Source organism: Gasterosteus aculeatus, chromosome 13 (genome assembly GCF_964276395.1).
Source record: "Gasterosteus aculeatus chromosome 13, fGasAcu3.hap1.1, whole genome shotgun sequence".
Classification (NCBI taxonomy): Eukaryota; Metazoa; Chordata; class Actinopteri; order Perciformes; family Gasterosteidae; genus Gasterosteus; species Gasterosteus aculeatus.
In genome coordinates, this window is record NC_135701.1 from 12,976,449 (window position 1) to 13,000,282 (window position 23,834).

At 44.5% G+C, this 23,834-nt stretch overlaps 1 protein-coding gene across 9 annotated transcripts in view; it reads right to left on the minus strand.

The window, feature by feature from the left end:
* The window catches only part of kiaa0825 (KIAA0825 ortholog), a 97,695-nt gene that overhangs the window by 68,958 nt on the left and 4,903 nt on the right, over nt 1-23,834 (minus strand). For 8 of the 9 annotated variants that reach the window (XM_040196259.2, XM_040196257.2, XM_078087608.1 and 5 more), the window contains 10 exons: nt 18,282-18,444; nt 17,931-18,113; nt 17,392-17,568; nt 16,814-17,138; nt 9,053-9,220; nt 7,648-7,733; nt 7,259-7,516; nt 3,838-4,115; nt 2,444-2,594; nt 213-403 (listed from right to left, as the gene is read on the minus strand). In XM_040196259.2, coding sequence (XP_040052193.2) covers nt 213-403; nt 2,444-2,594; nt 3,838-4,115; nt 7,259-7,516; nt 7,648-7,733; nt 9,053-9,220; nt 16,814-17,138; nt 17,392-17,568; nt 17,931-18,113; nt 18,282-18,444 — 1,980 coding nt within the window. Of the gene's footprint in view, nt 1-212; nt 404-2,443; nt 2,595-3,837; nt 4,116-7,258; nt 7,517-7,647; nt 7,734-9,052; nt 9,221-16,813; nt 17,139-17,391; nt 17,569-17,930; nt 18,114-18,281; nt 18,445-21,844; nt 21,969-23,834 lie in introns of those variants that run through there. The other variant, XM_078087610.1, reaches the window with a different exon arrangement.

Below are 23,834 nucleotides of genomic sequence, written 5' to 3' on the forward strand. Positions count from 1 at the left end.
TCATCACACTATATGATTTAATTTTAGTCAAATGATATTACAAATAGTGAAAGAAATGTCAACCGAATAAAATCAAGGCCAGTTTGGCACATTATACATTTATTAACTTTTAGGAGGGTTTATAGATTAAGCATTGTGAATCGGTACTTGATCTTTGTCATTTCTAAAAAAAAGAGTAGGGGCTTATGTAATAACTTTGAGCAACACTGTACCTGATTTGCATGTGTCTCTTGTACGAAGGACGGGCCCTAGCATATCTCTGCACCAGCAGCTGTAAAGTCTCTGAAAGCACCTGGCCGAGCACGTCCTTGGCCATCTCCGCCGGGAGCACCAACCAGAGGTCGCTACGCAGCCCACGCAGGAAGTAGAACCACATCTGTACCGAGAAAGAGCAGCGCTCACCCTGTGGAAGACCGTGGGAGGGAGGGAGGGAGGGGGGGGGGGAGGTTTCAGATGAGGAAGATATTTTGCAATGTGGATATTGACCGAAAAACAAAACAGATGAAAACCAAGAGGAGAGGAAGATAACAACGGAGGAAAAGAACGCGATTGAGGGAGATAAACATGAAGGACAAGAAAGAGACAAGACAAAGGAACTGTCTGTCAACACCAGCACGTCTCATTGGTCACGCCACCTGACTCTGCACCTGTGTCCCCGCCCCCACGCCCCCAACAGGGATTCCAGCCTGCTTTAAAGTCCTGTGCTTAAGAACACATGACATCATGCACGCACATCCATACGCCTACAGAGGGAGAAAAGGAAAAGGGGAAACATTGAGAAAGTCACTAAATAAACTGAACAGAGTCATGGGAAGCTGATAAAGAAGGAATACACAGAGAGCGATCGACCGATGAATGAAAGGAGATTATTATCCTCGTCTCCCCCTCTTTATCTTCTCATCTCAACAATGAACCACTCCAGCGGATCAAATGTGTCAGGTGAAGACAACGCACCCAAAACCTCTGACCATCTTCTAAAAATCCTGCCCAAAAGTGACTTTTTATTCTCTTCCCACTTCACCTCATCTCTCTCATATTTTACTTCTCTCCTTCTACCTCCTTCCTCTCCTCCTTGGAGGGGGTCATTTAGGGATCAGTGGTTGATGGGGAGCGTGACCAAGCTCTATGTTAGGCCGCCATTCCCGCCTGTGGACACGGACGTTGGATGCGAAACAAGAGCAGCCAGAACTATATGTGTGGTTGCAAATGTTAATACGTTTATTCAAATCAAACTTTTATTTAACCTGCCAGGCCAACGTCGAACAAATTTCTACTCTACATAAAGGCCTGCCAGCGGTGAGGACTGGGATTGGGAACTAAGGGTGGAATTACATTGGAAACTCACAACTGCTACTTCTCTCTCAAATTAAATGTAGCATTTGGCTCTGAAGGCAAAATCTCGATAAGGGAAGTAGCCACGACGGCCATGCGCCACACTTTAACTGAACTCATGTGTTGTTTTATCGTATTTTAAATAGTTGTCTGCCAACAATTCTCAATGTGTCAATATCAATGTAATAAAAAGAAGGAGAAAAATAAGGGTCTATCGTGGAGTTGCACTTAGCTGTAAAGCAGCCAAGACACAAGGCTGGGGATCCAGGAGATGGAAACTTCATGCATTCAATACAACAGAAATGGAAACATACATAAACATGAAATGAAACACAGACCCTGAGATGCTGCTGCACACCCACACACTCATCTGTACAGGCGCACACAGGCATGCTTTAACAAAAGCACACACCTGCGCACAGCAGGTCTGTCTGACACCAGTGACCCAGGGAAGGAGTGAGGAACAAAAGGGGGAAAAAAGGCCAAAGCAGGGTAAAGTATGAAAGAGAGAGCAGGTTTAGATTGGTTTTAGGGCATAAAGGTACGGGAATTTCAGAGGCCCTATGCTGTTTCCAGACAGTCCCAGTGTAGACTGCAGACTTCACACAGCTGAATCCCTGGAGCCCCCAGGGCAGCATGGAAGCCACAGATGTTCTCAGGGAGCTCTGAGTAGAAGGATTGGTTAGAAGCGAGTAGGAGGTAAAGGAGGTATTGTGGGAATGAAAAGAAGAAGTGAGAAAGCTCTAGAGTATTTAATATATAATATTTAATATAATATCATTCCTAGAGTTCTTCAAATCAGCAGAAAAAGTTGAGTAAGACACGTGCCGTTAGGATTTCCACTTTTTACAATGAAAGAAGAGAAATCCACACTAGACAATACTGCAGATGTTTTATGTGTTAGTCTCTTTGATTTGGGGCTAAATAAGTAATACTGAAACAGGCTCCACTTATACATCTTCAATATCAAAATCTTCAACTCAGAGAAGTTTATGAAGACAGTTAAACATCTTTTATTGTAAGAGTTGAGCATGACGTGGAGAACGTTTTTTTTAGACGTGTTGAGGAGAAAGAAAACCTGCCACCGTAGGGAAATGCAACAACAATTTACCTCGTAGAAAGGTTTGGGGTCGGCCCAGTGGTGACTCTCTGCGTCTTGGAGAATGCAGGTGGAACAGACCTGGATACAGTAGGTGACCAGCTGGTCTCGCAGTGCCTCCACTGTATCCTGGTACTTCTGAATAGGCAGCAGAGTTAGGGATCTGCGCATGAGGGAGAGAAACAAACCTTTTTACGGCAATGACGGTAAAAATCAAATCTACACTGCTTCAATGATACATGAAGAAAGGTGCCGCTGGGGTCAAGAATCCAACAGTGCACAATCCTCTTATCCAAACGCAGAATTGATCACTGTCTAAAAAGTTAAGAGGCACATTTTGTATCTTTGATACTTTCCAGAGAGAGGCTAGAGTTTAACAGGGGTGCAGGAGGTGTAAAACCAGGGGGACAGAATGGTGTAGAGAGAGGGAAGTGCTTTATGACCGGAGGGGGCACAATGCGAGTGCAGGTGGTGCAACAACCGGAGCACTGAGGGCACAAAGGATGCCTTTAAAAGGGGATGTGTGGAGGGCAGAGGTTAAGGGGGTATTTTGGGGCATAAAAACTCAGCAGATGTAGACATAAAATAGGCGTCATTACCTCTTGTCAATCATTTCTACTCTTAAAAGAAAATGTACAATGGCTCCTACATTTGGAAAGCAGGAATCTACATGAATATATATGAAATAATCATCCAACAATTCAAACAGAGCATCTGGAGTTAGATCTAATGAAATGAAAATGTAATGATTCACTCTGTGGCACAATGGTTTCTAATGCATCTCAGTTTATTATCTGTTGAGCAACGTTTGATTAGGTTATTGTGGAGGGATTGACAGCAGTTTGGAAATGATTGAGTTATGTTAAAGATAAGGGTGTTGGAAGCAAGGCCTGTCTGATCATTTTGACAAAGCCTGATGCCCTTTACACTCACCATCTGTAGGTTTATATATCACTGTTCTATTGTTGTTTTAACGTATTGTGACTGTTATTGTACTATATAGACAGTAAAATCCTCATTTGGCAAAGTGACTAATCTCGCTGTTTTTTACTAATTAGTGCAGCCAGTCAGCATCACTAACTCATAGAGAAAGAATTACTCCCAATGGCTCCATCTGAATGTTGTTGTTCCTCTTAAAAGGCAGTCAAAACTTTACCGTAAAAGTTTTGGACCTCCAAATTGCATTTCAAGTTCTTTATTGAAATCCCAAGATGCACTCAATAAACAATAACAATTTCTGTATTTAATCCATTGAATGCCGGAGTGGTTTTGAGAGGGACAGATGTAGAGGGAATGTTGTAAAGCCAACAAATACATCAATGCACAGCAGCCAATATCCCACTCAAATCTCGTGCCATAACACTCAACAACACAACCAGACACGCATGCATAAAACCTTTCCTTACACTTTGGCTGCAGTAGTATTTGAATCTTTCAGCCTTGCATGGTAGTGCTCCAGTCGTTGGTGCACATAAATGCAAGTGGCCAGCAGAGCTGGCAGGTTCCTCAGAGGTGCAGAGGACGGTACCTCAAGGGCCCTGCCTTGCAAACGGGACAGCATGGAAAACACTGTCCTGCTACATCCCTCCACGAAGCTGGACCGCACCTCCAGGAGAGAGCTGTCCCTGCAGGCCGCTGCCAGCGGTAGTAAGGCATCCAGCTCGCTCATGATTGCTCCACAGAACTGAAGACAGAGACGGGGAAAAGATGAGATAAGATGTTCTGCAACTGAGGAGAAATATGTCAGTTAGAGGAAACACATCAGAAAGAAACCTCATTAGACATAAATAATGGAACATTTGTGGGGAGTCGTAAGAATGACAAGGATTTGAGAGTGAGCTGATATTACACATGCATTTTTCTCTAACATTGTTCATACCGCATGATAGCTGAAAAACAAACATTAGCGCAAATGTTGAATACAGCTGTCTCAAGAAATTCCCTCCACATAAACTGTTGAACTTGCATAATTTATATCACGTCAAATAAAACCTTTACTTATGAGGATATATCAGCTCTTGTGTAATATCGTAACAGCATATATCATGTTGACCACATTTAAGAAGAAATGTTACAGTACACAGGGATCGATGGGGATACAGATGTGCTGAAATGGAAGAAAAAGGAAATGGTCTTATATCAACTACCAAGAAAGATTTGGTCTGGAAAAAGGCATACGGGAGAGGAGACACCCACGTCATATCACTCTTCTCGTGTTTATGTTGTTTTATGATGGTGTATAGTGGCAAATCAAGGGAAAAAAATAAATGCATTAGAAGCATTTACTAAAACAGTTCAATATGTACTGTTCATATACCTGCCAAGAACAAGATGCACAAAGCACACCTTGACACCACTGCCTTTTCCTCCTTGTATGCCTCCTTTTGAAAAAAAGTGAAAGATGATCAGGCAAGTGCCAAGGAGTTACGTGCGTGTGTGTGTGTGTGTGTGTGTGTGTGTGTGTGTGTGTGTGTGTGTGTGTGTGTGTGTGTGTGTGTGTGTGTGTGTGAGAGAGAGAGTTCATGCGCAATCCAAATGTATACACCTAGAAGTGAGTTATGAGTCAGATAGTTTCTTAAAAATACTTCAAACAGGGCACATTTCCCTGATGCTACGAAGCCGGGTCACAGTAAGGGGAAAAAATAATCACCATAACTCAGAATGCTATGCCAGTTTTAGTCAATCAATCAATCACAGCTGGTGTTACTTGCTGCTGGAGTCACGCACTCTATTACTTGACTGACCATAGGAGCTGACGTGGGAGATCGGCATTCTGTCAGAACGGAGCTCCAGCGTGTGCACAAAATTCACAATCTTCCGATGGGGTTAAAAGTCCCGAGAACAATAACCGATTGGGCAATCAAGTCAATATCTGATCGTATGTAATCATTAAGAGCTCGGGTTTGACAGGGAGAAAGGAGAGGCAGACACAACACTCAGCATTACAAAGCGAGGGCGAGGCCCCCCAGAAGCATCTCACACACATACAGTGTTGGCACGCACACAAGCACACGCAATGAGCAGACAGTCATCGGCCCATTTGCACGAAAAAAAAGAAGAAAAAAATACACTCATGCTTCCACAGTGAAGTCAGACAGAAACCTTAAGTTGCTAAGATCAAAGCCCAGAATCCCACCTGGACAATCGCAGAAAGGTGAAAGAGATGTTGAAGTTTTTAAGTGCCGGGGAGGCCTGTTTGTGCATGCGGAATTTGGAGTAGACAAGTGGTGAACTGAACATGCAGGTGAAGTCTGCATACAAAAAAGGCACTTCTGCTGGTTTATTAGAGAACCCTAATTTAAAAGAGCTCACCCAAACAAGGAAAGTTCAATCCAAGGTTCTGACAAGAGGGCGAGTTCCAGCTGTTCAATATACCGTATTTAGTATTCAACTCTCAACTGACTACTAAAAAAAGAACACAACCTAAAGTACTTTGAAGGATGAACAGCAACATCGCAGCCTGCACATGTGTGGTAATCGAAGTAAGAACATATGAATATAAATGTGTGAAATATTGATCCATCGTAATGCTTTTGAACCGGCAATATATCATGCGTATGTCTTGTGTAGTAATTTGCTCTCTGCTCAAACACTAGGGAAAAAAGGACAGATGGGGTAAATATATATATATATATCTAACAGTCTCTAACAGTCTCGTCTTCAATGTCTGTCTGGTTCTGTGTTATTGAATGCAAATACATGCATGTATAACCTTTGGGCTGAAAGGCTCTCATCTTTAAAGCGTTGACCTACGCATAAATGCGTTGCACAGGTCCTGAGCACAGACAAATTCTGACACTTGTTAGCAATGAGAGCCACAAATACTGTCAGTGTAAAAGGGCTAGTGGAATAAGGGAGGGGGAGGAGAGAAAAGGGTGAGGCATTAATGATAAGAGTCTGTTCAATGTGCAGTGAAGGGTAGAGTAGTGGGTTGCAGATGAGTCAAAAAAAGGTGGGCGAAAGTGAGTTTAAGAAAGTTTCAGGAGAAAAGTTATTCAGCAACAATACAAAAAAAAAGAAAGTAAAGAAAAAAACAGGGCAGAGGAAGTGAAAGTGTGAAAGTCCAGCCCTCGACACTGGATAACCGTTGGACACTAAGCCCGGTCTCACATCAGGTCGTCCTCCTGAGAGAAGTCAATCTTTGGTGTCTACCTCGCCTCTCCCTGCCATTTCCCAGGCCCTCTCTTCTCATCTCTTCCCTCAAACTATCCTGTCTTTATCCTGCTCTCCCCTCTGGCCTCTTTGTTATACATCCCTCTATCATCTGTATACTTTATACTTTCCCTAACTCAAAACCTTTCTCTACACACCATCCAGCCCTCGTAATATCCCCTATATTGCGTACGGGTTACACAAGTCTCTCTTTTGTTCTAAAAAAGAGAGACTTGTGTAACCCGTAATGCAGATGATTCCTCTCAAGGCCCTTTCTGAACCACAGTGTCAACTGTGTCAGGCCCAAATCATTTGAGCTTTCTATCGTAGAGGGCGCTTTCCGCTAGGAAACCAATGTGTGTTTGTTTATGTGTGTGTGTGTGCGTATTTTGTTTTTTGGGAAAACATAGATCCGCTGATTTTTTACAGAAGTGAAGTGGGATCAGTTGAGTGTGAAAGAAAAACATTGGCTTATAGTGTTTATTTTTTCCAAATCGATTAGAAAATCAGAATAAGATTTTCAACTCTTATTCTTAAAGAGAAAGAAAGACAACGGGGGTATGCAAGAGAATAACTTTGGACTTTGCCTGTTAACAAGCATGAGTGTCACTAACCTACCTTACTTATATTATACCTTATAAGGAATAACATATATTTGTAAAAAATATCGAGTACCTTTGCTATCATTTTGGGAGTCTCTCTCTCTGAGTAGGTGTAGAAGGAGTCTTCTCTGAGATGCGTGTTTCCAGCTGCGCTGGCCGTGTGTCCTGCAGTGCGGCTCAGGGTGATGGAGGTTTGTCCTGAAGAATGTAAAGCTTCTTCCTTCTGTAGACTCTTTGTGCAAACATCATCCAGCACCACTTTCACACAGTGGGCCATGTGAGGGACCAGCCCTATAAACGCTGACCTCCAATCAAACTCCAAAACATGTGCCTGCAAAATAGCAAATAGTTGAATGCTCATGGGGATATTTTAACTGTTGATAACGAGCCTCAATGACTTTGAATAGCTGTCAAACAACTTTCTCACAAGGGTTTTACACATGAACACATGACAAGTCTCACCTCTGGCATGTGGAGAAGTGCTTCAGCTGTGGATTTCTTGCAATCTGTGGTCATATCTAAGTCTTCTCGGTTCTTTTTCAAAATGCCTTAAAAATAATGCAAACGCAATTTAATAGATCTTAGAACATTAAAGTAGCATCATCAGTAGCAATGACTGGCTCACCTCTCAAATCTCATCAGAGGAATCTTAACAAGGGCCAACAATGATTCAGAATTTTCCCACACCACACTTACTCTATAATCAGATTATGTGTTAAGAGTAAGTGCAAAGTACAGAAACACAAAAGAAGTATTTAACATGTGTATATTTTTTATAAATTATATAAATGTATGTTTTAATGTTTCATAGCAGTTTATCATTTTTAAATTTTGCTCCCCTCCTTTACTGTGAGCGAAAATAGGAAAGTGGCCAGAGAAGAACCACAGGCCTAAGAGGGAAGTGCAACACTTCAGTGATGCTTTACAAGCCTATACTCGGGGATTAGATTTGATTTGAACCAAGATAGCATCAACTACATGGGGTAATTCCATGAGGGGAGATTGTGTTGATGTTTGGGGAGACGCGACGATGTAGTGTGGGGGGGGGGACATGAAGACAAGCAGACAGGATGTTGTTCTTTTTGCAATTATAAAGCGTGAACATCATGGCCACATTTTCCTAATCGGAAGGCGAAGAGTGAGACCCCAGGCGAGGCAATTTAGCTGAACAAGACTGCGTGGAATGGAAGGAGGAGGAAGCAGCAAGCGCATCACTTTTTGACCTTTAAGCCCATCTGATGAATTTCTGGTAATTAAGCCGTTTGATTGCCTGGAATTAATGATTTGGATAACTGCCCTTTAAAGGCTGTTTACCTCTCTGTAAATTGAGCCTTTTTGCAAGTCTTGTTTTTGTAAATGTAACCTTTATGGAAATTACTCCATGCACCAAAAGCTTTCATTTAAATCTCTGGAGCAGCCTCTCTCCCCTTTGAACTGCAAAGGGGAGAGAGGACAAGGATGCTAAAGGCTTATTTAAGACCCAAGATAATTCCCTACTAAAATAACATTTCTTTAGACACAACTCAGATTCCCTGCTACGACATGTAACAGTGTGTGTGTGTGCGTGTGTGTGTGTGTGTTGGTTTGTGAGGTCAAAACTGGACTTTGGCTCACATGCCGGGCCGTAGCAAGAAATCCCTACTGTAACAAGACTAAAATTTTTACTCAAAATGAATAGATTACTTTTCACAGTATTCATTCTTTATCTATTTGATCAGTTTAAGCTGAATCTAGCTATCTAAATAATGTTTTGGAACCCTTTCCTCACTGTGAGGCAAGCACAAATGTAAACTGCATTGCAAAAATTTCAATTCCACAGAAAAAGTGACATACGTGTCAGATTTCTAAAACATGAATGCAGTAATACCTTTTACAGAGCGAGTCTCTCCTGTGCAGTCAATAACAGTCAAATTAGTGACCAGCTCCTTCACAGTCCGCTCAAACCCGAGCAGGGTGCAGGCGAGCTGGGTTAACGCCCTCAGCTGGTGGGATGTTAAACTGAAGCTTCTGCCTTTCATGGGGAGCTCCATTGGTGCTGTGAGAAGGGGGGGGGGGGGGTTATTATGTGTAAAATATGAAAAAATAACATACCAAATGCTTGTGAATTCACGACTGGTGGAGATATAGAGGGGTCACAACTGCACTACAGTTTACGGTTCAATAAAGGAATAAACAATTAGATGAAAATAAGTTTTCGACCCAACGTGCACGCACTCATTAGAAAAACCCCAACCCCCCCCTTTCAAATCCTGTCTGACACGGCACCTCCTATGAATATCGACCCATTCATGTTTTCCCAATACACGGCACAAACAAAGAGACAGTAAAAAAAATATGCAAAACTTTGCTCCCTGAGAAGTCACACATGCACATCCTTTTCTCTCGGCACAAACTTTTCTCCTCTAACCCGCCGATGACCCTCTCGGCAAATATGGATTTCCCATTTTGGAGGCTGCCAAAGCCATCACCCGGGGGATGTTCCGCATTAAGCTGTAGAATGGGCGGCTGGGAGATGCGTTGCCATACTCCCAGACACATGCACAAATACTTTTGTATGTCCGCTTAAATGAGCTCCTCTACAGCAAAGTCATTTGGGAACGGATGAGCTCAGTATTAGCCTTGACTCTGAAAGCACAGAGATGATTGAGTGTTGGAACTCAAAGAAAGAAGAGTGGGGCGGGGGGGGGGGCTCTTTTCCGATCATTTTAACATTATCGCCTATGGATCCTAATGTAATTTTGATATATTGTTAAACAAAATGACAACACACTGTCCCCAAAGGTCCCTGGTTCAATCATTCATGAGGTCCTGACTCTCCCGATCTATGAGTCGATGAGCGTACGGGTCTGCCCGGTGGGCACGTGTGTGTTTATGTGCAGGTAATGCAGGTCCTTATGAATAACTTGATTTTGTAGATGACACTTTCACACACATTTGCACATGTCAGTCTTGCAGGATAATTGCCACACTGCTACCAAGACTCTGTGGAATATATCTGACCTCAAGTTTGTTTGTGTTTGCAAATCTTTGGTGCATACATTTATTTATGTGCGAGTGTGTGTGCAAGCACGTATGAAGTCACATGTGAATACCTGTGTAATTATTTGGTGTGTATTTTCGACTGTGCGCGCATGCATTTGTGTGTGATTAAGCTGCATGGGTCTGCAGCTCGGCAGCTCCTCTGTAATAGGCTCCGGTGGGAGCCTGTGCTGGAGAGACTACCACGCTCTGCATGTGTACATGCGTGACCCGGCTGACACGCACGTGCCAGCCTCATTGCCAGGCTCGCGCGTCCACACACGCACCAACGATCATGTTCCCTTTCTGAAGTCACCAGCAAATCAACATAGCCTTCCGTGCCGCAACGTGAGGGAAAAACTAAAAGTGTCAACAACTCAAAAGAGTAAATCGCAACCTGATTATACAGGAACACGTTAGGGAGAGAGCAAGTGGATTCGCTAAAAAGCTACAACTAAAAGCCCTTTCCAACTCCTGCAGGGCATTGCCTTTGATAATAGCACCCATTGACCACCACTTCATCTGGAGAATCACCTCTCTCTCTCTTCCCTTTGTAACCATTCCTCTCTTCAAACGTTGACCCTATGACTCTTCAACTGCTCACTAACTCACACTCTAAGCAGTTGCGCACGACCTTGATGTTCAGCAATGTTTTACCTCAGCCTCTCACCGAGCTCTGCCGCCCGGGCTGTATAGGTATTTATCGTTGTCTCCGTAGCCAAATAGCCTTATAGCCATAGCAGTCTAGTACACAGCCATCTAAACCTCATTATACCTTTGTCAGAGCAATGAGGCCAAATGGAGGCTCTCATAGCTGCTTGATGGAGAGCCTGTGCTTAAAAGCACCCAGGTGTGTCATATAGTGTAGTGCACGGCGCGTCTCATAGAGTAGAATTAGGAAGGCCACTAGCAGGCAGAATAGTTCAACCAAAGGTCAATGTGCTGAGAATCAATAAGGGAGGACGGGTGCTGAAAGCTGGCGCTGAAAGCAAAGGAAAATGATATGTTGATGTATAAGGTCAGCCCATATGACATTACAGTGTGAGGGTGTTTTTATAAACAAAAAGAAAAATCAATGGTTACCGCGATAACCATAAAAGCAGTATGCTTCTCATTAGAAGCACTCAAAGAAAACAAGCACGTGTCAAGCAATATGTCACTCAACAAAACGTGTGAAACAGAAAACTGCGTGTTTGGACGGGGGGGAGAGAGGGGGAGGGGGGCTGCATGTCTGAAAATACGCTCAACTCTGGAGGTCTACGGTGGCCAGTCTCAGTTTGTAGCTTTTAAGAATGATAACAATGTAACACAAAAGGAGCAAACAAATAGAGCAGGTATTTTCGGCGAGCCATCAGTCTTCTCCTTGTGTGTCTCTCCTGTGGGATCCAAGCACTCTCACTCCGCCTCATATACACACTCTGCTTTTGACTGGCAGCAAACGGAGAGAGAGAGAGAGACAGAGAGACAGAGAGAACGGAGGAAGGAGGAGATCTAGGGGAAGGAAAAGGGGTGGTGGTAAGGGATGAAAACCTGGGGAGGAGAGGGAGAGGCGGGATAAGGGAATTCCCTTAGCAGTTGTTATTGATTCCGGTGTTTACGGGCGAATAGTTTAGTGCCGTTTACAAAACAGAACAGATGCAGCCAGTGAGCAAAAAGGTAAACAATTGCTGTGTGGCGGGCTGCCAAATCCCCAGTCTGATGTATTAAACTCGCGGTGAAGAGCATTTCCCCTTTGGCTGCACTTATTGCCACTTCATTTCCTCTCCGCTCACATGCACACTCTCTCCTTCTTGTGTCTCTCTTTCTCTCTTGTTCCCTCGTTTATCGGAGGAGGGGGGGGGAGAGAGAAGGGCGTAGGGCTCTTTTGCCGTCTGTCTATTTTCTGTCCTTCTCTGACCCAGGAGGCCCAGTTCTTCCAAACAGAGCCATTAGTAGGGGGAATTGCATGTGTCTGACATGGCCGAAAACCAATTATTAAACACTTTCTACCAAATGATGCCCAAGTCTTTAGGGAATGGGCAATCATGCAATAATTCAGCCACTGATTTAATTTCTCTACAGCACAGCATCTCTCTCTCTCTCTCTCTCCACTCCCTCATTTTCCTCTCTTACGCTCATTCACTCTTTCCAAATCTGACCGTCAGCTGGCTGCTCTGCCTCTCTCTCTTACCACACAACCACACTGGCCTCTAGCCTCCTATCATGTCATCACCATATGAAAAAAAAGAGCTTTCTGTTTGAGCAAATGTGTTTGTCGCACCCCCTACAGGTAATTTCTGTACAATAAATACGGAGATAAAAACGAGGAGGCAATGCAACTGTTGCACACCTTGAGCAATGGAAAGGAAACCTGCTTTTGTGCACCCTTACCACGGGGCCACGGCCTCGAAGTGTAACGCTGCTGGTAGTGTGCACCTCTGTGCGGTCCTGTGTGTCCATGCCGTCCCGCGTGGTGCTCACTGCGTGTCAGGCCGGGTCCTGTGGGTGCCGTGGGGTACGTCTGTATATATGTATGTGTGTGTACGTGGGAAGGCTGCGAGCCACTGCGGACCGCCCGCTAGGCCCTCTGACAGCTGGGGTCCTCTTCGTCAGTTGCGGCCCACTGCTCGCTCAGACAGCAGTATTATGGGAAGCCTCCTGCTGCGACTCCCCAATACACACTGTGACACGTGCACACACACAAAACGCACAAGGCCCCCGTCTCTCGTGGCCCTTTCCCCGGGTGCTGTCCAACCAGGCCACAGCAGGGGCCACCTGCCCTTCACAGAGGGGAAAGTTACAATATTTGATGTCTCAATTAAGTTGCCTTTCCTACAAGGAGGTGTAGAGAGGGCAGAGAAGAAGGGCCTACTTTCTTTTTCCACATGTTCGTTTCTCAGTCTTCTGTCGGCGTATCTGAATTTCTTTGTGTAGGGACCATTTTTTCAGTGGCTTCCTCAAGTACTCGAACCGGGCAGCCTGGATGAAGAACAAGAAGGATTGTACTCTCTTGATGGGAGCATTTCATTAAAACCCCTTGTTTGCATTATTGTTTTCAAGCCCTCTGCAAATCTTGTATCACAAACTGCAGGCTGCTCTCAATAAACCGGCCCTTTTTCTCCGTGCTTTCTCAATAGAAGGTGCCAGGAAAATGTTCATATCCTTGAGCTTTTCAAGAGGGATACACAAAAGCCATTGTGACCACTCGGAGGAAATGGGGAAAAAAAATAAATGGCATGCATAATACACGTTCTCAAGGACCGTGAAACATCTTTTTTTTCCAGTTGCGATTTCATTGGAGCCGTGATTTAGAGAAAATAAACACGACACACAATCACACATTTCACGTCACACAACCAGAGAGTAAAGAACCCGCTCTTCTCATTAAGATTAGTAAACAACCACTTTTAAACAAGGCCTTCCTATTGTCTACAAGGACAATTTGAAGGTAGCAGCAAACAGCAAAAACAAATCATCCATAAACCGGAAGCACCGTGTATACACACATTCCTGCATGTACTCAGACACACACACACAAAACAACCTGCTTAGCCAATAATTACATGGAAGCATGCGAGTGCACGTCTCTGGCTGACAGTGTATATAAACTCAGAGATATGATCCAGTGAGGAGCTGCTCTTAATAAATATTAACAAACGCCGTTCCCAAGCAGCCTCAATCCCCACAAGCACCTCCAACGCCAGTCAGAGCCTCCGCCTAGCTATCTCGCTCCACTACAGAACTCGCTCCCTGCTGAATAGGCTGCTTTGCAATCTCTAAGAAAGAGTTCAAAGAGCCAGAAAGGGGCGACAGGGGTGGGGTGCGGCGGCAGTGGATGTGCTTGCTATATAGGTTCAAACTCAATCCTTTTTTTCAATCTATCGGGAGCCGCCAATGTCGTCATATGGGGAAATTAGTGGAAGTGGAATTTGCATCGGCGCTATCAGAATGGGGTTGCACAGTGTTTGAACAACCTCGACTTCACCCCTGTGGTCGACTGTTAGGGATTACATCCTGTGTGTGTGTGCAGAGAAGCTGGAATCAAAAGCTTTTGATGTGCTGCAAAATATGCATGAAAATGATGGAAGCCAAATAGTCATTTAATGATGCATTTTTAACAAGGAGGTGTTAAATTACTTTTGATAAAAAAATAGAAAGATGTTTCAAGTAACACGAGCGATAACTAGCAAAACTGATGAAGTGAAAAGTCTGTAATTGTTTCTATGGAGAAACGTGCAACTTTTGTTAGAGGATGGAGAAGTAGAGAACTGATGTGATTGCTTAAATGTATGAATGTACTGTATGATCCCACTACAGCCCAATAGACCTAATGGCACAGAAAAAGGTCAATTAGAGTACCAACTTCATTTGGGCTAAATCCAGCACACACAAACACACCTACAGTTACATGCATACATGCATGTGGACTTGGCACTCCCACCCCTGCAGACTCTGTGAGGTGTGTAAGTAAGGTTTAAAGCCGGTATTGTTCCTGACCGGCCTGTCTAGCACACTCCTAAGTCTCACTGCTCACCCCATTACACTGGGAAAACTACAGGAAAATAGGAAAAGACAAGAGAAGAAAAAAAGAAAGGAAATTGGACGCTCGAGAGACGGAGTAAAGGAAAAAGGGGGAGAGAAAATAGGAAGAGTGAGAAAATGGATGGCTGAGCCACTTCGCATCCGTCTAGGTGCAATGTCAGAGCCTGCCTTTGAGTCAGTGGGGTTAAAAGAGGAGGCAGATCTCGCCGTGAACGCTGTTAAATGGTTCAGTGGTTTGACAGTGGCTGATGCTACAGACAGTGATGCTCCCCCGGGAGCCTACGCAGTCTCTCAGGCATGGCTTCTATCAAAATATACCTCCTGTCTGCCTCTACTGCAAAAATAAACAATAACACAGCGGGGAAGGAGGGTGAGATCTAAAGAGTCATACGATGCTTATGAAAAATAAAAGAATCACATATAATTGTCAGACAATTATAGGCGTAGCAAACACAGTATGGCCGGTAAAGTGTGAAAGCAGATTATGCATTAGTGTTTAAGCTTTGGCTCTGGAGGAGCCACTGGTATTAAGGTGGTGGATATGAGGGTTCCTCATCTTGTGGGAGGGGACTTTAAAACGTGAACGGCACAAAAAATATAATCCCAGTTGTGGCCCTTAAAGCGGTGTTGCAGCTGACACACACTCACACACTCACACACACACGTAAACCAGCACAGGCAAAACTGCTCCATTTTACCATCATTACACAGCACGGGTCCCCCGCTCCCTTTGGAGCCGTGTTCTGCCTCCGGTGCTACATTTGATGGTTTGTTGAGCGGCACGTAGGTGTGTAGCCTCCGCCGCGTTACGTGATCAAACAGCCCAACTGACGCATGGCCAATTATCCTGGCTGCCTCCTCTCATCTCACATTTAAGGAGAGGGAAAGTAAAAACCAGAGAGGGAGACGGAAAGAGAAGGATGGAGGGAGGGAGAGAGGGAGAAAAAGACGCGGGGCTGGTGGTGTTTATTGAAGAACGGCAGATGTAAAAGCACTCTTTCCCCTCGTTCCGCAGGGAAGTTGACATGTGCACCATATTTGAAAAAGCAAACAATGGCTCACACACACTTTACTTTTTTGATAGTGAATCTTTACCCTCAGCATGCCGTAAATAGGCCAATATAAAACAAACAAAGAGAATACGAGGGGAATTAAGTATCAAAAGTGACACGGCGGTCTACACTCTTCTGTTGTCTCAGTGCATCACTGCCGGGTCCATGATGGTGACACATTCTGCTTTAGTGACAGATATTAAAAGTACACCAGATTTTTCCTCTAAATCATCCATCTTTGTGTCTGAACGGTTATCCTGAACCAACTCTTTCTTGGCTGTATAGCTAGATAAAAGTAAGAGGAAGTTTAAGGTCAATTGATTCCCCTTCTTCAGTGTACGGTGATGAGATTGAATGAAGGTTCAAGTGCTACTTTGCAATCGTTATGTTTTCATTAAGTTGATTTAGGTTCATGTTTTTATGGCGTGCTTGTAAAGAGGAGAGCCAAAGTATGTTGTTAACACAAGTCAAACCAACCTCCAAGAGGAAACAGTACACATTGCCTTAGGCTCAAGGTGAAGGAGTGAATTAACTGTGGCTTAAACACACTGCCGACAAACCTTGGATATAGCTTGGACCTCTCTCGGGATCAGGGCTCCTCACAGTCAAAGAGAAACCGAGTGGTAAATAGGGTTGAGAAGTAGTTTCAAAAGAAACTCTGGCCCTGGAAATGCTACTCTTCTCTTTTTGTTGGTTAAGAGGAAAGTGAGGCGGACGGGAGAGAGGGCAGTAAAAAGAAAGCAATTACAAAGGGAACGGCAGTTACTGACAATCACTTAAAGAGGCCTTGGCTGTGGCTCAGATCACTACACAATACAGTTGGAAAGTAAAAATGGAGAGCAGGGAGGGACACAATCGTTAGCCTTTATTGGGCAACGACAAGAAGCAGGAGTATAAAGAAGGCAGAAATGGAAGGACAGAACTGCTGCAGGCTACGTCCAATCACTCACCAAGGACTAGAAGAGGGAGAAAGGAGTGATCAGAAAGAGTAAAATAGCTATCAGATTTTAAAAAATGAATCAGAAAGAGACACTCACCTACGGTTGCCCGAGACCTGGCAGAATATTTCTTGATCTTGCCACTGAGCGTGGTGTTGTCCCTCAGGGCCGTCTCACTTTCTCTCTCCATCAGGGAGGCCAGTTCCTGGGCCACTGTGCTGAAGTAGGCCACGTTCAGGAAACCCAGGAGGGTGCATGGTTCTGCTAGTCGTGACAGGACGTGGATCTCCTCTTGGAGGGCTTGGGTCAGAGCCGGGGCAGCGTTGCGGAAGCCTTTCACCAGTCTGTCAAAGCCGCTCTCCCCGCCTGGGCTTGAGCTCAGTGCAGAGACCAGAAGAGCCAATACGGATCGGCTTCTCAGACCCTGGACCATCCAAATAAAACAGTTATGGCCACTGTAGATTCATTGCTATATAGAGATCTGGAAGACACTAATTTACATTCATCATACGGTACCAGTCAAAAGTCTGGAGACACTTTCTCATTGACTTGATTTAGAAGGTGTGTCCAAGCTGTTACTGTATGTTCAAGCCCACATTTAACTTAGATTGAACATTCTGTTATATTTCTTGTATTTTTCCAAAGGTTTTTACTGTATTTTCACAATTTTACCATACCTGGTAATGTGTGAGGGCCTCCGACTCAGGGTAAAGGACGAACAGCTGTCGCAGACAGTGGACCCGTTCAGTCACAGAAATATGTCTGGGTGCGGGATGACCTGGGAATTGGGAAGACAGCCTGTCCAGCAGGTGACGCTGAAGCTGGAGACGGACATCATTCCATGCCTCTTGGATCTTAAAGGAAGTAAGAAAAAATTAAGGGTTTGTTGAACCAAACACAAAATAAACAGCAACCCATTGACTGGGTATCTAAATACCTTTTCGGGGGAGTAAGTGTGTTTTTAAACGAATTTAATCAAATGCTGAAATGCACATTATATTACAGGAGCTATCCACTTTAAATTCAGTCAGGGCCAGTATGACGAATGGAAACAATTATAAAGGAATAATAATGCTTTAAATGTACATAATAATATGGCAGTTTTAAGATGAACATGATGAATGAATAAAAGTCCTTCAAGACCTGAACACAAACTAACAAGAGATTGTATGATATAACCTCACTGTTACTAATTACTAATTGTACAGTAAATTACCTCTAATGGAGCGTCATCTCTGACTTGATGAACCAGGTGGACGGAGGAGGCATTCAGAGAGGAGGGGCAGGATGAAGAGGAGGGGGTACAGGGAAAGCAGATGCCGCAAAGGCCAGACAAATCTAGCAGTAGTTGAAGTGTCACCTCCTCTTTCCCAGCGTCTTCAGACCCCAGGTACTGGTTCTGAGTGGAGCAGGAGAGGGGGCGGGGGGGGGGGGGGGGGGGGCAGAGATTTATAACATTTAACTGAACTGAACTGGATATTGGGGGATTCCGTATGATTTTAGTTATCATCTGTGAAACATTTAAAATATAATTGTATGATCAACACCATCGGTGAGTCTTTATTACCAAAGCTCCAAAAAAGTCCAGGAGCTCTTGATGTCCAGTGTTAACCGGTCGGAAACTGTTGTGCGCTTTGATGTTGAACCACTGCAGACACTCCGAAGGGCTCGGCGGACGCTCCCGGGAGTCTCCCATTTTGGCCTGGAGCTCCTTCAGCTGACGCTCAATGCTACGAAAAAGGAACACAACAACCTCAGAGCAGAACTGTGTACAAAAGTGAGGCACTTAGTACAATACCTCCCAAACATTTGACATTTTTGCTGCTTGTTCTGATACAACGGAAAGGTGACGTTTAAAAGCAAATTTAGTCTTAACGTAACAATATGTCTTGTAAGAAATGTAATGGTCTCAAGCTTGGCCATCTGATGTTCTCATGCAGGACGTGTTTATCAGCCAACAAATGTTCCTGTCAAACTCTCAACTGTCAAGGTCTACTACGACAGTATTGTTTTTCTGAACGTTGAATTTTGAGAGATTAAGTAAACCCCAGTCATTCAAGCAAAACCTATACACAAACAGCCACATTAGAGTTGTACAAACACACACTCACACACCATCTCATCACGTTTGTCTCTCATTCCGTGTCTGTGAGAAGACAGATACAGGAGCCTCAGCAGTAATGAACACAGACGTTGATATATCAGTGTGTGAGTGTGCGCTAAGCTTCTGGTGTGAAGTGGTGGTTCAGGCATCGGCAGGCATCTGAGACACGCGCTTTTTGTCGTCTTACTCTTCGCTTTGACACACACACACACAGCTCTTTTGATTTTAACAGGCTGCATCAGCTATTTCGTTTCCCCTCTAATATGACAGATTAGAAATGACATGTTTGGGCTCGACAAGTTTAGTCATTTCCATGCAAATCAATGCATATATGATGGAGCATGTAAGACTGTGAGTATGTGGCGTGCGTGCGCGTGTGTGTGTGTGTGTGTGTGTGTGTGTGTGTGTGTGTGTGTGTGTGTGTGTGTGTGTGTGTGTGTGTGTGTGTGTGTGTGTGTGTCTGTTCGTACAACATTTTTGCATTATTAAACATGTTGTTGTTGTGCAGACTGCTATTGTGTTTATGTGTGACTACGTGCTTGTTGTGTGCTTACAGCTGAAGCTATAAATCCGACAATCGTTTGACCGATCAACAAAAATCTATTAAGTCCAAAAGAATGTCAGTGAATTATACATCTGATACTGAAATAACGGTACATTTTCAATGAATCCCTGGTCTCTGTGATCTTCCAAAATTCACTTTCTATGACATTAGATACACGGCTAATTAAATGCTTGAATAAATTATTAATAAAATATTAATTAGCTGCAGAACTAGAGATCTTGTCCTCGCCACCTTTGTGTGTGTGTGTGTGTGTGTGTGTGTGTATAAGCATAGGATTCTAAGCCAAATTGCCATTTCAGATAGCTCATCCTCTAACGCAGGTCTATAAACTGCCTCCTGCCTACTCCCGGGCCGTGAACGCAACCAGATGTCTTACAATGGAAACACATTAAATAAGCGTTCAATCTGACACACTTTTGTTTCAGAGGGGAATAAAATGTTATAGACTGTTTCTGAACCGTTATCCTCCAAGTTGAACACTGCATAATGCTATAATTCTCTCCCTCTCTTTAACCATCTCACTTTATCTTCTTCTTTAGGCAGCCCAGATGACGCAACTCACTTTACACCCCTGCCACCAACTTGCTGACTACGAGATACCTTGCCTACAAAGTGGCTGTGTTGTAGATTAAACGTTCAAACCTCTCATTAAAATAGGCCTTTGTTGTGTTTTTTTACCCTGTGTGTGTGTGTGTTACTGTTCATCTTACTGCTTTAGCTTATGAACATTGTATGGGAAAGATATCGCCTTAACTTTTAAGAGACTGTGAGAGTGCAGCAACTCTCAACTCAGCTATTCTTGCCCGAAGCAAACTAGCTGTAAAACACGGCTTCTGCAAGGTCAAATCATAACCTGCACGGCTACAGGATGCTGATGGCACTGTGTGTAAAATTAATAGCAAGCACTTAAAACAAAACAAAAGGCTGTTTAGATTCTGGTTTGCTTGTGTGACTTTGCTTTCAATAAGGAGAACATAGCCTTAACTTTCATTAAAAAGAAATGTACTTGGATACAGTTTCCACAAAATAACACTTTCCACTTTTGACGATGAATCTGGGTGAGTAAAAATGCGGTAGTAAGAAAAGATTCAAGTTGAATTTTTAGATGTCTTGGCATATAAAATCGCTGCTGTAGATGAAATGATAGAACGAAGCACTATGTGTGTTTATGGCATGTCATAAACAAGGACGTCCGTTCTGGGCTCCACCCCAGGACTTCACATTGACAGCAGGTTTCAAATTGGCTTCCATCTGTACAGCTCAGTGTTCACCTACTACTAATTTATTGTAGAAGCATGTTCCTGTTATATTTGTTCAAATTCAATCAATAAATCAAAAGCTATAACAAAAAAATACCCCCTTATGTGTGGTTGTTTTAGGACAGTATCATCACATCCGCCCCATGACTGCCTGCCTTCCTGCATGACGCACACCCTGCCAGTACACGTATGGCATGTCACTGAGCTCCTCCAAAAGCTGCTAGCTTGACAGTTGTACCGACAATAGCAAAGTTGGTTGTTTACGTTCAGTGGCTTTGGAAGGAGACCTAGAGGGACAGCCTGCTAGTGCTGCAGGCTTGGCAACGTTCTCGCTAGATTCTTGCCACTTTTGGAACCAGTGATGATTGCTACTTTCTTTGGAAAAGAGTTGGCAATGCTTTTGCTTTTCCCAATTGGATAATTTTTTGAATATTTTGCTGATTCCTACCCAAGCTTTAAAAGCAGAACGTATAAGGAGACTACACTAGATGAACTGGCTGGCTTTTTTGTTTTTATTCAGCTTAATAACAAAATAGAAGTTTATAAAAACAGATTAAGCTTCATGGAACGTTGCCCTTTGTGGGGACTGGCACTCCACGAGGTATTTAGAGCAGTCTCTAAGATGCATTTTTGCCAATTGCGGACCCGAGAGATCGCTGACTTGAAAGACATAGAAAGTCACAGACAGGAAGAAGGAAATAAGGAATGGCTTCTGGGCTTCATTCTCTAGTTGCACTTCCAATCATCTCACTCTTGCCTTCACTCAACAAAACAATGTCCTCTAATGGCTACAGCACCGCACAACCGTCCCTCCGCAGCTGGCTCTCTCCATTTCCTCTTTTTTCGCGCTCCCCTAAACACTCTTACTTTCCTAATTTTCTTTTCCCGTACGCTCGCCTTTCAATTACCCCTCCTTAAGGCCTTGTGCTGTAAGTTATAAAGTCAATGTGGGTGTGAGTGTGTCAAGAAGTCCATCCAGCTCTCTGCAATGCTGCGACCTTTCGCCCGCCGGTGTAAAAGCTACCTGCAGCCTAATCAACTGGCCGGGATTAGCTCCGAACCTGATGACTTCTACCGCTAACAGCTCAGACACCAAGGAAAAAGAGAGAGGGGGAGAATGAGAGAAGCGAAAGGTACAAATGGGTCGAGTCACAAAAAATATAACCATTCAACAATCTGAGTTAAGACGACAATGGACGAACCTGTAATGGCAAAAACGCCGGAGCAGAACTCAACAAAAGACCCGGAAAATGAGAAAAGAAGTAGAAGGAGCTGGGAGGAAAGGATTCTTCAGGGCTCTTGACAAACATGTCAATCATTTCACCCTAACTAACACACAGACACACACACGCACACACGCACACACACACACACAGACACACTCGCACCTTCACTGCTGAAGTGAAATGTAATTGTTTTTCAGCCAAGTCTAGCTAGACAGTCGACACCTCACCCGCACTCCCCCCCCCCAACCTTCCCCACCGCCGAGAGAGAAGGGGAACAACCGGAGGTCTTTTATTAGATATGATGGCACATTTCACAGCTCCCTGACTTACAGAAACCCAATCCTGCGATTAGTCAGCGCTTTGACGTTATCTTAAGTTCCTTGTCAGAATTAATTTAGTGTGGGTGGGCTGCTCTGGGGCTGTCTGTCTGTCGTACTGCGCTCGCTTACAGGAGGTGGGGGGGGGTGGTGGAGGAAATCAGGGCAGCCAGATCCCTTTCAAATAAGCCCCAGCTGCAGTCAGAGCCAAACCAGCCCCCCGAGAACGAAATATCTCCTCCATCAAAGAGCCCCATTCTGCAAGGGGAAAAGCAGCCAACGGGCTCGAATGAACAGGCTGTAAACCGATCCCGTCCTCGCCCGGCCTGTCGCCCACTTAGTGCCCTGCGCCCTCAACCTCCCAGCCAGCCGGCCCGGCCGGTGATACCGGAGAACCAATACAGGTGATGGACTAACTTAACACACGTGTCACGCACAGCGAAACACAAGTTCAGCCGCATACCGCCAGGACTACAGATCGGTATTTCTGTTCATTGAGAAGGAGCCTGTTCAGTGTGGCAAACTTTCAACTCAAACTGCTGGTGAACATCAGCTGAATCCTGGTTCTCACATGCGCGCGTGCACACACACACAATCAGATGTAAAGGTTCTGACATTGTACCTTCATGAAGATTGGCAGCCGAACCAGTGAGAGTCATTTGCCTTGCCAGTGTGAAACTAGAGGATTGTTCACACTCTCCATGCCTGTGCTGACACTTCATTAGAGGTCTTTTCCTGGTGGCCCACGGCCCCCCCAGGCCCCCGGTCCCCCCTGGCTCCACTTCGCACCGGGCCCTGAACCGCGCCACTGTCGCATCTGATGAAAACTAATGGATTACAGCATTCCAATTTGGGAGAGCCAGCTCTGTTGTCAGCCTATCTTAATCTCCTTCAATTAGGGTGCAGCTCTTAGGCAAATCTCTGACATCTGAGAACTGGGAGCAGGCCAGTCACCCGCACACAGGTGGAAGTCCATCCCCGGCGTGGGCGACACGGCCTCCCCTTCATCTCTTCAGTTTCCCTTCCCCGTCTTTCCCTTACTTCGTCAATTTGTCCCGTACCCTGATAAGTCAGTCATGCAGCAGGTGAGTGAGCAGTAGCAGTAGTATGTGTGTGGCTCTATACAATGGCTGCAGCCCACCCAGCTTGAGGCGAAAAAAGACGCCTCGCAAGATTGTGTTTGACTGGATGTGTCCCGACAGTAAAAGGTCTGTCCTGGAGTAGTCTGGGAGGAAGTGAACTGCAGCCTGACTGACACTGACCATTGGTCCCCCGCGGCGAGAGAAGGATTGCCTTATTTTTAGCCCCATTCTCCATTATCTGGATGCTTTGTTCTCATAATGGTTATCCCACTCCCATCTACAGGAACACAAAATAACCCCTTAATGCTTAGAAAGCAGAAAAATGGCCCGGCCTTCTGTAATAAGCCTTGAATTACCTACCCAAGGGTTTTCGTTTCAAGATGTGGAATCTTCAATTATTATGTTCCCATTTAGAAGGAGGAAGGAACGAGAGAGAGAGAGAAATGGAGGGAGGGAGACAGAGAGAGGGAGATAGGAAGGGATGAGACCCAGTCACTAATGGTTCCAGAGTGAGGCTTTGTTCACTTGCCACATTTAGTCCTGTCCTTCATCATCTGCCCTCAGCAT